At 37.0% G+C, this 12,819-nt stretch overlaps 1 protein-coding gene across 1 annotated transcript in view; it reads right to left on the bottom strand.

The window, feature by feature from the left end:
* Window positions 1-12,819, bottom strand: part of LRRK2 (leucine rich repeat kinase 2) — a 137,826-nt gene that overhangs the window by 111,547 nt on the left and 13,460 nt on the right. The window contains exons 6-12 of the mRNA XM_043563334.1: window positions 12,263-12,397; window positions 8,982-9,113; window positions 7,117-7,236; window positions 6,278-6,417; window positions 6,081-6,160; window positions 4,651-4,757; window positions 67-196 (exon numbers count right to left, since the gene is read on the bottom strand). Of these exons, the coding sequence (XP_043419269.1) occupies window positions 67-196; window positions 4,651-4,757; window positions 6,081-6,160; window positions 6,278-6,417; window positions 7,117-7,236; window positions 8,982-9,113; window positions 12,263-12,397 (844 nt within the window). The remainder of the gene's footprint in view (window positions 1-66; window positions 197-4,650; window positions 4,758-6,080; window positions 6,161-6,277; window positions 6,418-7,116; window positions 7,237-8,981; window positions 9,114-12,262; window positions 12,398-12,819) is intronic.

Below are 12,819 nucleotides of genomic sequence, written 5' to 3'. Positions count from 1 at the left end.
TTGAAACATTGATATATTCCTGGCCCAACCTTATATATTCTGCATAAGTTCATGAATCTGTATTACCTTCCTTCAAAAAGATGATTTAGCATTTTACAGCCGCTTTCTGCAACCTCAGGAGAATGTATATGCTTCTGCATTAACTCCAATACATTCAGGTATATTCCTTTTGACAAGAGGATTTTTCTGAAATTAACTATAAAATGTTTTTAACGTTACTCATAGAAATAAAAGCACACTTTCATAATTCTGCAGTAGACACAAAATGCTAAGATAGTCCAAATTCATAAAAAAGTACATGTAGAATTTATATTTCATTGCAACTTAAAGATCATTAATGTTTATCTTTCAAATGTGCACCATTTTCAATTTTTCACACTTATTCACAATTTCAGTTGAGGTTTTGATTTTTAAAGTTTTATTCATAGACAAGACTGGTTCCAATATAATCCTATCCCTGTGAAAGGAGTGTTTTTGCAGGAAAATATTTTAAAATAATGCCCTCCAAAATAAGAATGAAAGTTAACATTTCATTCTAATATTTGTAACAGTGTCACAAAATAACCGCACTTACACAGACTTACTAGGCACGTTAGACACTAGTGAGCTGGGAATAAGTTATAGGTGCATGCAGGTACTGACCATCCACTCAAACCTTGCGGGGGCAGGGGGAGTAGGGTGGGACAGGGGCTGGAACCATGTCAGGCTGCCTTCAGCCTTGAGCTACCTTCTCCATGCATCCCAGCGAACTGTACAAACATTATTTATAGGTACACCATCATGTGCAAAGGGACGGAAAGCACTGACAAAATTATTACATAATTTCACAATGCCAAAGCTTAATAAATATGCTTTACAACTGATTTTATACTCTATGTGGGAAGATAACTATATCCCAGCAATAATGATTACAGAATAATTTTTCTTTGTTATAAACTTCCTTCACTAAATGCACATTATCTTATACTGTCTATTTAAGTATAAACTGTCTTGAAGACTCTGTATAAATATCATTCCAACATTACACACTGCAGGTCAACACTCGGAAAGGGGCAGGAAATGAAACTTAGATTAAGTACCACAGAGGGTCCCGACTTCAGATGGCTCGACCATCGATTTTTCGACCTTTGTGATGGTGTGAAAGTGATACACGTTTAGTAGAATCCATACTTCAAATTTTGCATTTTGATCTTTTCTCAGGCAGAGTACAATACTCTTTCTTAATGCTGGGGAGTGGCCGCAAGCCACAAAATAACAAGAGTAAACAACCGATGCACTTACACTCTACCTCTCATCCTGTTTTTCACTTTCAGTATAGCATTCAGTAAATTACGTGAAACATTCAACACTTTGTTATAAAACAGGCTTCACGTTAGATGATTTTGCCCAACTACAGGCCAACATAAGTCTTCTGAGCACATTTCAGTTCAGCAAAGCTAAACTATAATGATCAGTAGGTTAGGTGTATTAAATGCATTTTCAACTTCCAACATTTTCTACTTATGACAGGTTTATTGGACAAAACCCCATCATCATAAGTCAAGAAAGATCTGTATTTTGAAAATGAGTTATCAACCTCAAATTGGGACAGGAAGAAATGATAGAAAATCGGGAAAAGTCAGAAACAAGTGGAATTGATATACACATTCTACAATACTGCCAAAATCTGAAAAATTCATACCTTTTAAAGACACCCAGAATAACACACACTAAAATATGGTAAGTTGGGTTATTTTGCTTGGTCATGTCAGAAGGTTCAATAACCCCTCCTAAAGTGGTTAACTTCTAACCAAGAGGATACTTTTAAAAGATGGAAGTCCCTCTACACCAGCAGCGCTCACACTGCAGAGAAACGTGGAATCACTCAGAAGGCTTGCTGAAAAACAGATTGCTGGGTCTAACCCCAGAGGCTGTGGTTCAGCAGGTCTGAACAGGGCCCTAGAATTTACATTTTTAACAAGTTTCCTGGAGATGTTACTGGTCCAGGCACCATACTGTCCTAGACATTCACCTAACCTTTGACTTAAAAATTGAGAACAGAAATTTCATCAAACACTGGACCTAATAGAAATTACATCATGCAGTGACTTCAGAGTTCACAGAACATTTTAGACACCTTATCTCCTTTACCTTATATCTGCATAAAGTCCTGACCTCTTCTGCTCCATTTTAGTAATAAATTATCTGCTTTAAAAGGCCAATAATAATATGTAACTTCCTGCAGCTCTTTATCCAATATTCACCTTCTTCCCTGGCTGCCTCGTCACCATTTTATCTCCTCTGACCCCTCACACACATCCTTCTTCTCTGATTCATTTTCTTCTTTCGTAGCTACCTCACACATATGTTATATAATCTTATTATCTGTCTTCCCCACTACAGTTGAAGCTCCCTGAACCTGGGAGTATCCTATTTATATGATAATCCAAATGCCTAGGTCACTGTCTAGCAGGAGCTCAATAAATATTAACTTAATTCATTAAGTAGATAACTAATTAATTGAGGGAAATGTCACACAAGATGTTCAAGCTTTGGCCTGGGTAACGTCATGGCAGAAACCAGTTCTGCCTGCCAGTCCTGTTGGTTTTCAAGAAAACCCATTCCAACCCTGCATACTCCATGTTTCCAAGTGTCTTTCAATGAGAAGTTGCCCACAGAGGTTGGTGACCAAGCTGCTCAAGGTCTTAATACTCTCCTAAGGCAGAACTCCAAGAATAATACAAGGGATCTGAGTACAGTTTACCTAGCAGGTGGCCAAGAACAAAGAAGTAAGGAACAAGGAAGAGCAGGGCACTGATTCTGATCAAAATCAAAGCTGACTCCACATGTAACTAATCCTCAGACACTGGTCGTTTTGTTGGCGTATCAAAGATTTCCACAGGGCAAAGAACAACAGCACCAGCACAACATTTGTATATAGCCAAGGTTACTCTCCTCTACTCGATGTGCCACACAAAAGCAACCAAGTGAGGCTCTGGTCCTCATTTTCAGGAGGGAGATCCCTATCCAGGTCTCCGCACAGTAGAAGATGGGAGATTTAAGGGCAGCAATTCCCTTTCCTAACACTCCTGCTCTGACTTACTATCCCAGAGGGATACCCCTATCTGTCTGTGAGGGCTCTTCCCAGCTCAAGTTTTTTTATTAAAGTGCCACCTGAGGGGCACCTGGGTGGCTCAGTCTGTTAAGCGTCTGACTTAGGCTCAGGTCATGATCTCACAGGTTCAAGCCCTGCATCAGTCTCTGTGCTGACAAGCGCAGAGCCTGGAGCCTATTTTTGATTTTGGGTCTCCCTCTCTCTCTGACCCTCTCCCGCTCTCTCTCTCTCTCAAAAATAAAAACAAACACTTAAAAACAAACAAACAAACAAACAAACAAATAAATAAATAAATAAATAAAATGCCACCTGAGAGGTAAAGTGAGAAAGAAGGAAAAGGAAGAATAAATTATTTTCCTCTTGATTCGACTTAATAACAGCATTGAGAAACATGCATGGACTGTTTTGTTGATTCCCTTCACTTCTATGGAGGTTCTCTACTAACAGGTGGTGCAAACACTGGTCTCTGGTTCGGGCTTTCAGTGTTTTTCTCTATTTTGCTCCCTCTAAAAATATTCTGAAAGAGCTGCCAAGTCCAAATGCCTTTATGATGAGTTTTCTCCCAAGATTTTCTGGCAGGATTTCCTGTTCATGGGAGCCTGGAATCTGAACATCCAGAGCCTCAATTTTAAACCTCAGAGTCTTTCCAAAGGTATAACAGCCATTTTTCTCTCCCTAATAACAGAACGCTTACATGTAAAGGACAATTTTAACAGATTTTACCATGGTGACTATCTCTCTACGCATTGCATTATCTAGAAAGTTTTCTTTAAAAAAAAAATAACAGGAACAGTACATGAAAGAAAATGGAAAAAAGTGACCATTTGGTGTTTATTATAGGTACCAAAAAAAAAAAAAATCCCACTCAACACAAAGTAAAAGTCTATCAATGAGAAAATGGTTCATAAAATAGAGTATAGGTGTATGTGGGAAGCTACACTGCTATTAAAAATGATAATACAGGGGCGCCTGGGTGGCGCAGTCGGTTGAGCGTCCGACTTCAGCCAGGTCACGATCTCGCGGTCCGTGAGTTCGAGCCCCGCGTCAGGCTCTGGGCTGATGGCTCAGAGCCTGGAGCCTGTTTCCGATTCTGTGTCTCCCTCTCTCTCTGCCCCTCCCCCGTTCATGCTCTGTCTCTCTCTGTCCCCCCCAAAAAAATAAATAAATAAATAAACGTTGAAAAAAAAATTTTAAAAAAATGATAATACAAAATTTTACATTTATCAACACAAAAAAGAAAACATATACAACCTGTTTATAAAAGTATTAATATTATCCCATTTCTGCAAACATAGAAAATATACAATATATTGTACATATTGTATATATGTATGTTGTACATATATACAATACATGTTATGTGTGACTACACACATAGAAATTCAGGAAAAAAATCAAAATGTTTTTTTTCTTCTTTATCTTTTTACCTATATATCAACACATCTACATATCAGATAAATATCTACTTATGTGAATTTTTTGTAATGTATTACCTTTACAAGTTTAAAACAATACAAAATGCATTTCCTTTTATTCAAAAATGATGTACTCCTTACCATTTTGTTCTAACAGAGTGGACAACGCATTTGCAGAGGCCTGGAAGACTTCTTTCGATGAAGAATGCATCAGCATGGAGAGCATCACTTCCCTGTGAGCTGGGAACCTTTCACAAATTCAATCACAATATTAACGGGAACCTTTTGAATAATTAGTTCAAATATTCCCTTATCATTATCTACTCTAACAACAAACAAGGCCTTTAAACAGGATTTCATGTCACCTCCACTTTAACAAGTCACTTTGTGAATTACAGGTAAACAGTTTTTACATTTAAAAGGTAGTTCAAATCCACTAAATACTAATAAATTAGTATTTCTCTGTTCCTTCAAAGTTGATAAGCAGTAAAGGGGGAAAAAGATCCAGCAAATATATAAAGAGGTGTTAAGAGTAAAAAGATAAAGTGAGAAAAAGAATGGAAACAAGAAAAAAATCATAAAGAAACAACATGAGTTTTAAAAGTGTAGAGCATAATATATATTCTTTTAATATATTTTAAAGGTTTCCTATGGATATTAAGGAAATCAGTGTGCTATGAGCTGAAATTTATAAACTGCAACAAGAACTTAATCTTAAAAAGATTGCTCAAAGTGGATTAGGATGCTGGTTTAACATACAGTTTTCTAAAGTATTATTGTTGCCTTTTAAAATGGAGATATATAATTAAATAGCATTTGTGTCATTAATTCTCTCCCGACGGGCAATGGACCCATATGCATCCAGGTTTCCAGGATTTGAGATGTACGCTATCACTACTTAAGTTTCCAAGAAAAGTCATTCAAAAGTTCTTAAAGCAGGAGCATACCCAGGGCAAACATCACACGTATAAGCATTGCCATAAAGCACAGAGCCTTGCGGCCATGAAACAACTCTGATACACACCAAACTCCTGTTTACAGTTTGTATCTTTGAGAGAGAGGGCTGCTCTTAGGAGGCTTGAATGGCACTCCCATAGAAAGCCTCCTCCAGAGCTGACAGCTACAAATAAGCCTCTAAAGAGAAGACACATCAACACTGCAACATCAAGTAGGGAATCAATTTGGAGGCTTCTGACCACACTGAACTCCTGATATCGACAACCTGCTGGCTAGTCACTGCAACAGAGAAGGTCACAGATGGCTCTGCAATCTCTGTCACCTGAGATTAATTAATACAGCATTTTTAATGATCAGCTAGAAAACTGAAAGGTTCTTTCTCGATGACCCATAATTTCTGAATGATGTTTGATTCCAAATCGCTGGGTAATAATTCTCAATCACACTAGGGATCAAAATATTATGGATACACCACTATTTTGTGGCAACACTTGAAACATATATGCCTACATCAAAAATGTTTCTAAAAATAAAAGTTACAATTACGGTATTTTATATGGATTGATTAAAAATGTAACTGCAATTCTCTATCATGTAAAATCAAAACTACTGACTGGCCGTCTTCATCTCCGATCTTCTCATGGAGACTATTTTGGTACATGAGGAGATTGTTTAGGGCCCAGCATGCAGCTTCCTGGATCAGGGGAGAAAAAAGAAACCTGTCAAAATATAAATTATTGAACCTGTCAAAATACAAATTATTAAACAAGCACAATTCTGAGTAACTATAATATTTACAAAAGTGTCTGACCTGCACGTGCTTGTTCTTTCTATGCCACGTCAACGCTTTGTAACAGGCTTCCAACCAAAACAATTTTTCTTCTTCCTCATCATCATTCTCCTGATTTTCATTCTTTTCCTCCAAATCTTGATTTAGGAAAATGGTCTCAGCTTGAAAAAATTTAAGTATATGACTTACTTACAGTCTGAATGACCAACTTGAAGTCCCTATTTTGAAACATTATGAACGAAGTGAGGTATTCCTTAGTAGTGGTCTTGATTCATTACAAAGACTTTAAAAAATACATTACACACCTCATAATAATGCTATTCCAGTTAGTCAAATGATCAAATGAGGAAGAGGACACCAAACAAAACTAACAGACTAGAGGAAGATGAACTGAGATTAGCTGCCTGCTAACAAAGCTAAATCAAGGATGTAATTACTCATGTATGAAGAGGAAAGGTGTACTAATCACAACTGTTAGTTCCCTTGAAAGTATCTTCTATGAGAAAACAAACTACAGGGGCGCCTGGGTGGCTCAGTCAGTTAAGCATCTAACTCTTGATTTTGGCTCAGGTCATGATCTCAAGGTGCATGAGATCAAACCCCGCATCTGCCTCTGCGTTGGCAGCAGGGAGCCTGCTTGGGATTCTCTCCCTCTCTCTGTCCCTCCTCCTCCTCTCTCTCCCTTACAATAAATAAACTCAACAAAATTTTTTAAAAGAAAAGAAATTACATAAGGACAGAAAAGGCATTTAATGCTTCCTTCCCTACATATGACTGTCTCGATAATGTTGTCTTGTTATAAGGTTCCCATTCAAGATCAAATGCCCCATAACAATTTCTTGTTTAGTAAAGTTACTTACTGAGGAGTGCTAAACAGCTGAGCGCTGCAATTTGTAACGTGGCGTTCTCTGAATACCGCCGCACAGCTTTCACCACAAACTCATGTACATCGTTTAATACAAGAATATTAAAAAAATTACCTAAAAGGTTAAGTGAGATTTTAGCTGAATTCTCATCTGCGAAACCTAAATTACTTTGAATTGTATAACAGTATTTAAATCAACAAATTTGAGTAGTAAATATTTTTAATGACATTAAAATATACATAATTTAAGTAGCTTAGTATAATTGCATAAAGTTTTGAAAATTTATTTCATGTAGTCATTAAGTTATCTTAGACAATGGAACTGACCAGGCAAAAATAATGATATGTTTGGGTTACATTAATTTTTTGTTCTTTGACACCTTCTCCTGTCATCCCATAAAACAATGGTATGTTATGCATGGCACTACAATAGTCATTGTACAAAATAGCTTAATTTTGTAAAGATGGAGAAAAACTCCCTCCCTCGTCATTAAATGCTTTCGCTGAACTCTTCTTTCGCTTAAAGGAATAATGCTCAGAAAAGCCACTGGCACACTTCGTTACTTGATTTTGTCTGCGATTTTAGAAAAAAAGAGTAAGAGAACACTTCACCACTTCTAAACCAAACCAGAAAGAAATCTCACGCCTTTTTACACTCATTCTTCTGAAATCAACACACAACCCAAAAATCTAAGTCATTATGAGGAAGGAATTTTTAAATGATATTCCAGAAATACGTGCCTCCTTCTAATTAAGCTTATTTCTAACTCTACAACAGTCACCAGTTTCCTTCCAGAAATAAGAATGAAACTCCTATTTAGCTGTAAGTCTAATTAAATAATCCCTAGGACACAAAGCCAGAATTGGAAAAGATCATATATCTGAAAAGCCTAAATATCAATCAACGGCTTCAATATCAAAAGGCAGCTTAATCAGGTATAACTCTTCTTTCAACACCTTCCTATGTTCTTACCTCTTTCACATCCACCCACTAAGCAGACATACCCCCCCGCCCTTAGTGATATCTAGTCTTGGAAAGTCATTTCAAAAGACTCTCCTCTACTTTTACCAACTTCTCTAAACCTGCATTGTCCCTTCACCTTGTCTTCCCTGCCACACCACTGCCAACAACCGCTCTACCATCCACCAACTCTATGACTCTGGGCAAATACCAGGGACACTGGCCTTATCTTACTTTCAGACAGTTTACATGAAAATACATAGTAAATTATATAAGGCCTTTATGTGCATTAAACCCATAATAAGGTTACATAATTTGACAAAATGCTAAATATTTATTCATTGACTTTGGGTTTTTTAATTACGAAGAGAAAGTTAAGCTTCTTTTGAAACAGTAACAGGGGCAATAAATTCTCTAGTCATTAAATGGAACAAATAATCTGTTAACAGATGAATGAGAACAAAAGAAAGGTATCCTTATCTGAAGATCAAGTTGACAGCTTTTTAATACTGGATAGTGTTAACTCTATAGGGAAAGCAGGGAGAAGAAGAAGCCCAGGGGACCTTCACCAGCATTGGTAATGTACTAATACTTCAGGTGGGTGGGGCATTCCTCTGCATTGTGCTTCACGTTTTCTACATGTTATGCTTATTCTTTTGTTTGGATCAGCTATATACATAGTTATACTTTAAATATAGCACACACGCATGTGCTCTCTCTCGCTCTCTCAAAAAATAAAGAAAAATTCTAAGCATGGCAGGATAGTTTGCTACTTTACAATACTTCCATCCAGTGTATGTCAATATGCTACTTATCCAACATACAACCTCCATATGTATGGTATATACACTTACATCATATAAACCGTGACAACAAATTAACCAAGAATTAGAACTCACCTAAGGTAAGCCTATGGAGCAAGCAGCAACTCACTTCTTGAATTTTTTCATTGTCAGGGAATGCTTTCATGGCTTCTACCACAATATTGTAACACCTCACGTTGCCACTCATGAGGACTTCAACATTACTGCCTAAATTTAAAGAAATAATAATTACCCACAAGGTAGTAATTTCCCACTTGAAATATACATACAAAAACACCCTATACATTTTGCAAATCTATGGCAGGATAATGGCTCTATTTCCAAATTTAAGTACCATGTTCTGTCAATACTGTTCTGTCAGTGTTCTCTCAATAGCTGTAAAAAATACCATGTTCATTGCTAATATAATAGGATTTAGGACTCTTCTCTAGCATTAAGGGAAAATTGATTTACTCCTGTTTCTAGGCTTAAAAACTTAAAATACAGGGATAATTGAGAGTGTTTTTATGTAAGTCTAAAAACGTAATGTCTTGGCCGAAAGTTTTCAAATAAATGAATGTGGGGCCTTTCCCTAATGAGCCACTACTCCTTTGGATAATGGCTTTTACATTGTTCCTCTCCCTCAAACCAACAGAAAGAAAACCAAAATCATGTCACATAATAGAACAGCCAAAGTCAGCTATGACTTATTTCCTGTCTATTTCAGAAAGGCAGCAGAGCAGCCAGTGTACCAGGAAACGAAATCAAGCTTCCTGAAGGCTCTGAGATAGATGGAGAAAAGAATGGGGGACTCAGGGGATGTGTAACTAAGAGACAAACACGGGTCAACCAGAAAGGAAGGAAAGAATCTACTGGGAAAGGTAGGTAGCCAACAGCAAGAGTGAGTGTGTGAACTATATTTAATAATGTTGACTATTATTAAAACAAACAGAAAAGGTGATTACAGAACATTTTTCTGCCTTTTTTGGCATAACCAAACCAACCGTTTTTCAAAAAATATGTTTTTAGTGTTTAATTGTATTTTAAAGAGCATTGAAAACATGTTGTAATGAAAAGAAATGGCTTCCGAAAATAATTATTTGCTTTACTCAGAATATGAGACATGATTTGCTCTAAGACCCAAAGGCAAACATCTTTCAGTTAGAATCAGTGTTTACAGACTGATGAATGGATAAAGAAGATGTAGTATGTATACATATAATGGAATATTACTCAGCATCAAAAATAATGAAATCTTGCCATTTGCAACAACATGGATGGAGCTACAGTGTATTATGCCAAGCGAAATAAGTCAAAGAAAGACAAATATCATATGATTTCACTTATAGGTGGAATTTAAGAAACAAAATAGATGAACACAGGGAAAGGGAAGGAAAAATAAAATCAAAACAGAGAGGGAAGAAAACCTTAAGAGACTCTCAAATACAGAGAACAAACTGAGGGCTGATAGAGGGGACGTTTGTGAGCGGATGGGCTAAATGGGTGATGGGCATTAAGAGGGCACTTGCTGTGATGAGCACTGGGTATGATATGTAAGTGATGATTCACTAAATTCTCCTGAAACCATTACTACACTGTATATTAACTAACTTGGATTTAAACAGAAAAAAGTACAAAAAGAAGATTCAGTGTTTAAAACATTTCATTTTTCTTATTTTTAGATGCCTCCTTTGACCTTTGTATGATGAATCGACACATTTTTCACTGTAGTTACGTCAGATGTGGGTGGAAAACAATGAATTTCAAAGCAGCCAGCCCAAAACAAATAAATTTTACTTGTTTCACAAACAAGTAAAATGAGAAACATATTCAGTTTGTTGACAGTGGATGGCTCAGAAATTTTAAAGTATGTCCATCCTCAACTGTAATGCAACTCCATCTACTTTCAAATGTTTAATTTCCCACGGAAAAGAAAATGATGGATTTTATAACAGTCATGAAGAAAGAGCATTACTTCATAAAGGGATTGGGTTTTTACTGAAAACTCAGCAGATATCAACAGATATCCATGTCTGAAACCATGTACGTGTATTATACATAACACATTACAGTGCACATGTATGAAATACAAATTATGTAATAAATACTATCAAACGTTTTCACACTTATTACATACCAGGTACTATTCCGTATTTTCGAACTCATTTCACCATTTAATCCTCACAACTTCACATGTGTGAAGATGAAAGCATCACTAGATAAATGCACGTGTACCTCCTGTATGAACCGGCACAGGCGATACATGAATAGTGACAAAATGCTCACGTGCACTTACAAAACAAAAGTAACAGAATCTGAAGCATTATTCCAGCCCATTGACAATCACTAGTAGCATACACAGCAAATTAATTTCTTCTTATTTGTACTTATTTTGTGATAAAAGTGCCTAGATTTCAAAGCATCAAGAAAACGCTCAACAAGCATCACTATAAAGTTCAAACTCCTTCCTGTGGCTTTTCAAGCCCTTCAAGATCTGCTTGTGTCTCCAGCCTCATCCACTGACTCTTATCAAGCCCTGCCCCTGCTTCCATTAAATGACACACAAGCAGACACCCTCTGCTCAGCGCTGGGCATGCACATGCACACACATATGCACACACACGTACTCTTAAGTGCAAAGGTTCCTAAGCTACTTCTACCCTCTTGCTCTCTCTTCCTCCAGGATCTTGACACAGGATGCTCACTGCTTGGGACACTCTGCCTACACCTTCCACTTCACCTCAGACATCCCTACACACAAAGCTCTCCTCAAAGAGCTCCTCAAAGTCTCTACCAAGAGATCCTGCCTCCCTTCTTTTTCCCTCATAAGGCCAGCCACTTGTGCCAACACTTGCCTTACAATACATTGTAATCACCTACATACTTATCCATATCTGGCATGGTACGCCATGGGTTCTGAGAAGGCAAGAAATATGTCTATATTTTCTGCTACTGTTTCCCAGCACAGGAACCAGCTGCAGGAGAGTATCAATAAATAAAAATTAACCAAATAAATAAAGAAATGGGTTTTGTATCTACAAGTTTCTACAAAATCAAAAAAAAAAATTAATGGACTTAGAAAGGGGGTGCCTGGGTGGCTCAGTCAATGAAACATCCAACTCCTGATTTCGGCTCAGCTCAGGATCTCACAGTTCTTGAGATCAAGCCCCACATCGGGCTCTGTGCTGACAGTGCAGAGCCTGCTTGGGATTCTCTCTCTCTCTCCTTCTCTCTCTCCTCCTCCCTAGCTTGCTCTGTCTGTCTCTCTCTCTCTGTCTCTGTCAAAAAATAAATAAACATAAAAAAATGGACTCAGAAATGAGGTAAACTGTAATTTTTCATATAGAAAAAAGAAATCATGCACATGGGGTACTTACAAGGAATTGCTAGGGAGTGTAAACAGTGCACTACATGGAGCACAATTTCCTCTTCATCTTTAAATTTTTTTAATGCATTTAGCAAGATCATATAATCTTTATTCTCAACAAATTCAGTCAGCTGCTCCTCTGAAACTAGAAAAATAAAGACAAAATACTGAAAAGCTTAAAGTTTACTTACTCAAAAACATAATATTCATGTCAATCATGAGATACAGTAAATACAACAGACATAATTTTAAAATACATATTTCAGCAAAATCCTTCCTAAGAATTTCATAATGGGAAAAAAAAAGCTACTGAGATTAAAATAATTTCTTTTTGACCTATATTAGTTACTCCATATTTTAAAATGCAGAAGTGTTAGTGACCAAACAATTCTATAAAAAAACAAAATTTATAATTGCATTTGGGAGATTATAGAGAAAACTGACCAAGGACTAATAAAGATGGCCTACTGGAGGGGCACCTGGGTGACTCAGTTGGTTAAACATCCAACTCTTGGTTTCAGCTCAGGTTTCGTGAGTTTGAGTCTCGCATCAGGCTCTATGCTGACA

This window comes from Prionailurus bengalensis, chromosome B4 (genome assembly GCF_016509475.1).
Source record: "Prionailurus bengalensis isolate Pbe53 chromosome B4, Fcat_Pben_1.1_paternal_pri, whole genome shotgun sequence".
NCBI lineage: Eukaryota > Metazoa > Chordata > Mammalia > Carnivora > Felidae > Prionailurus > Prionailurus bengalensis.
Note: the sequence above shows the minus strand (reverse complement) of the source record. Positions and strands in the feature narration are given on the sequence as shown.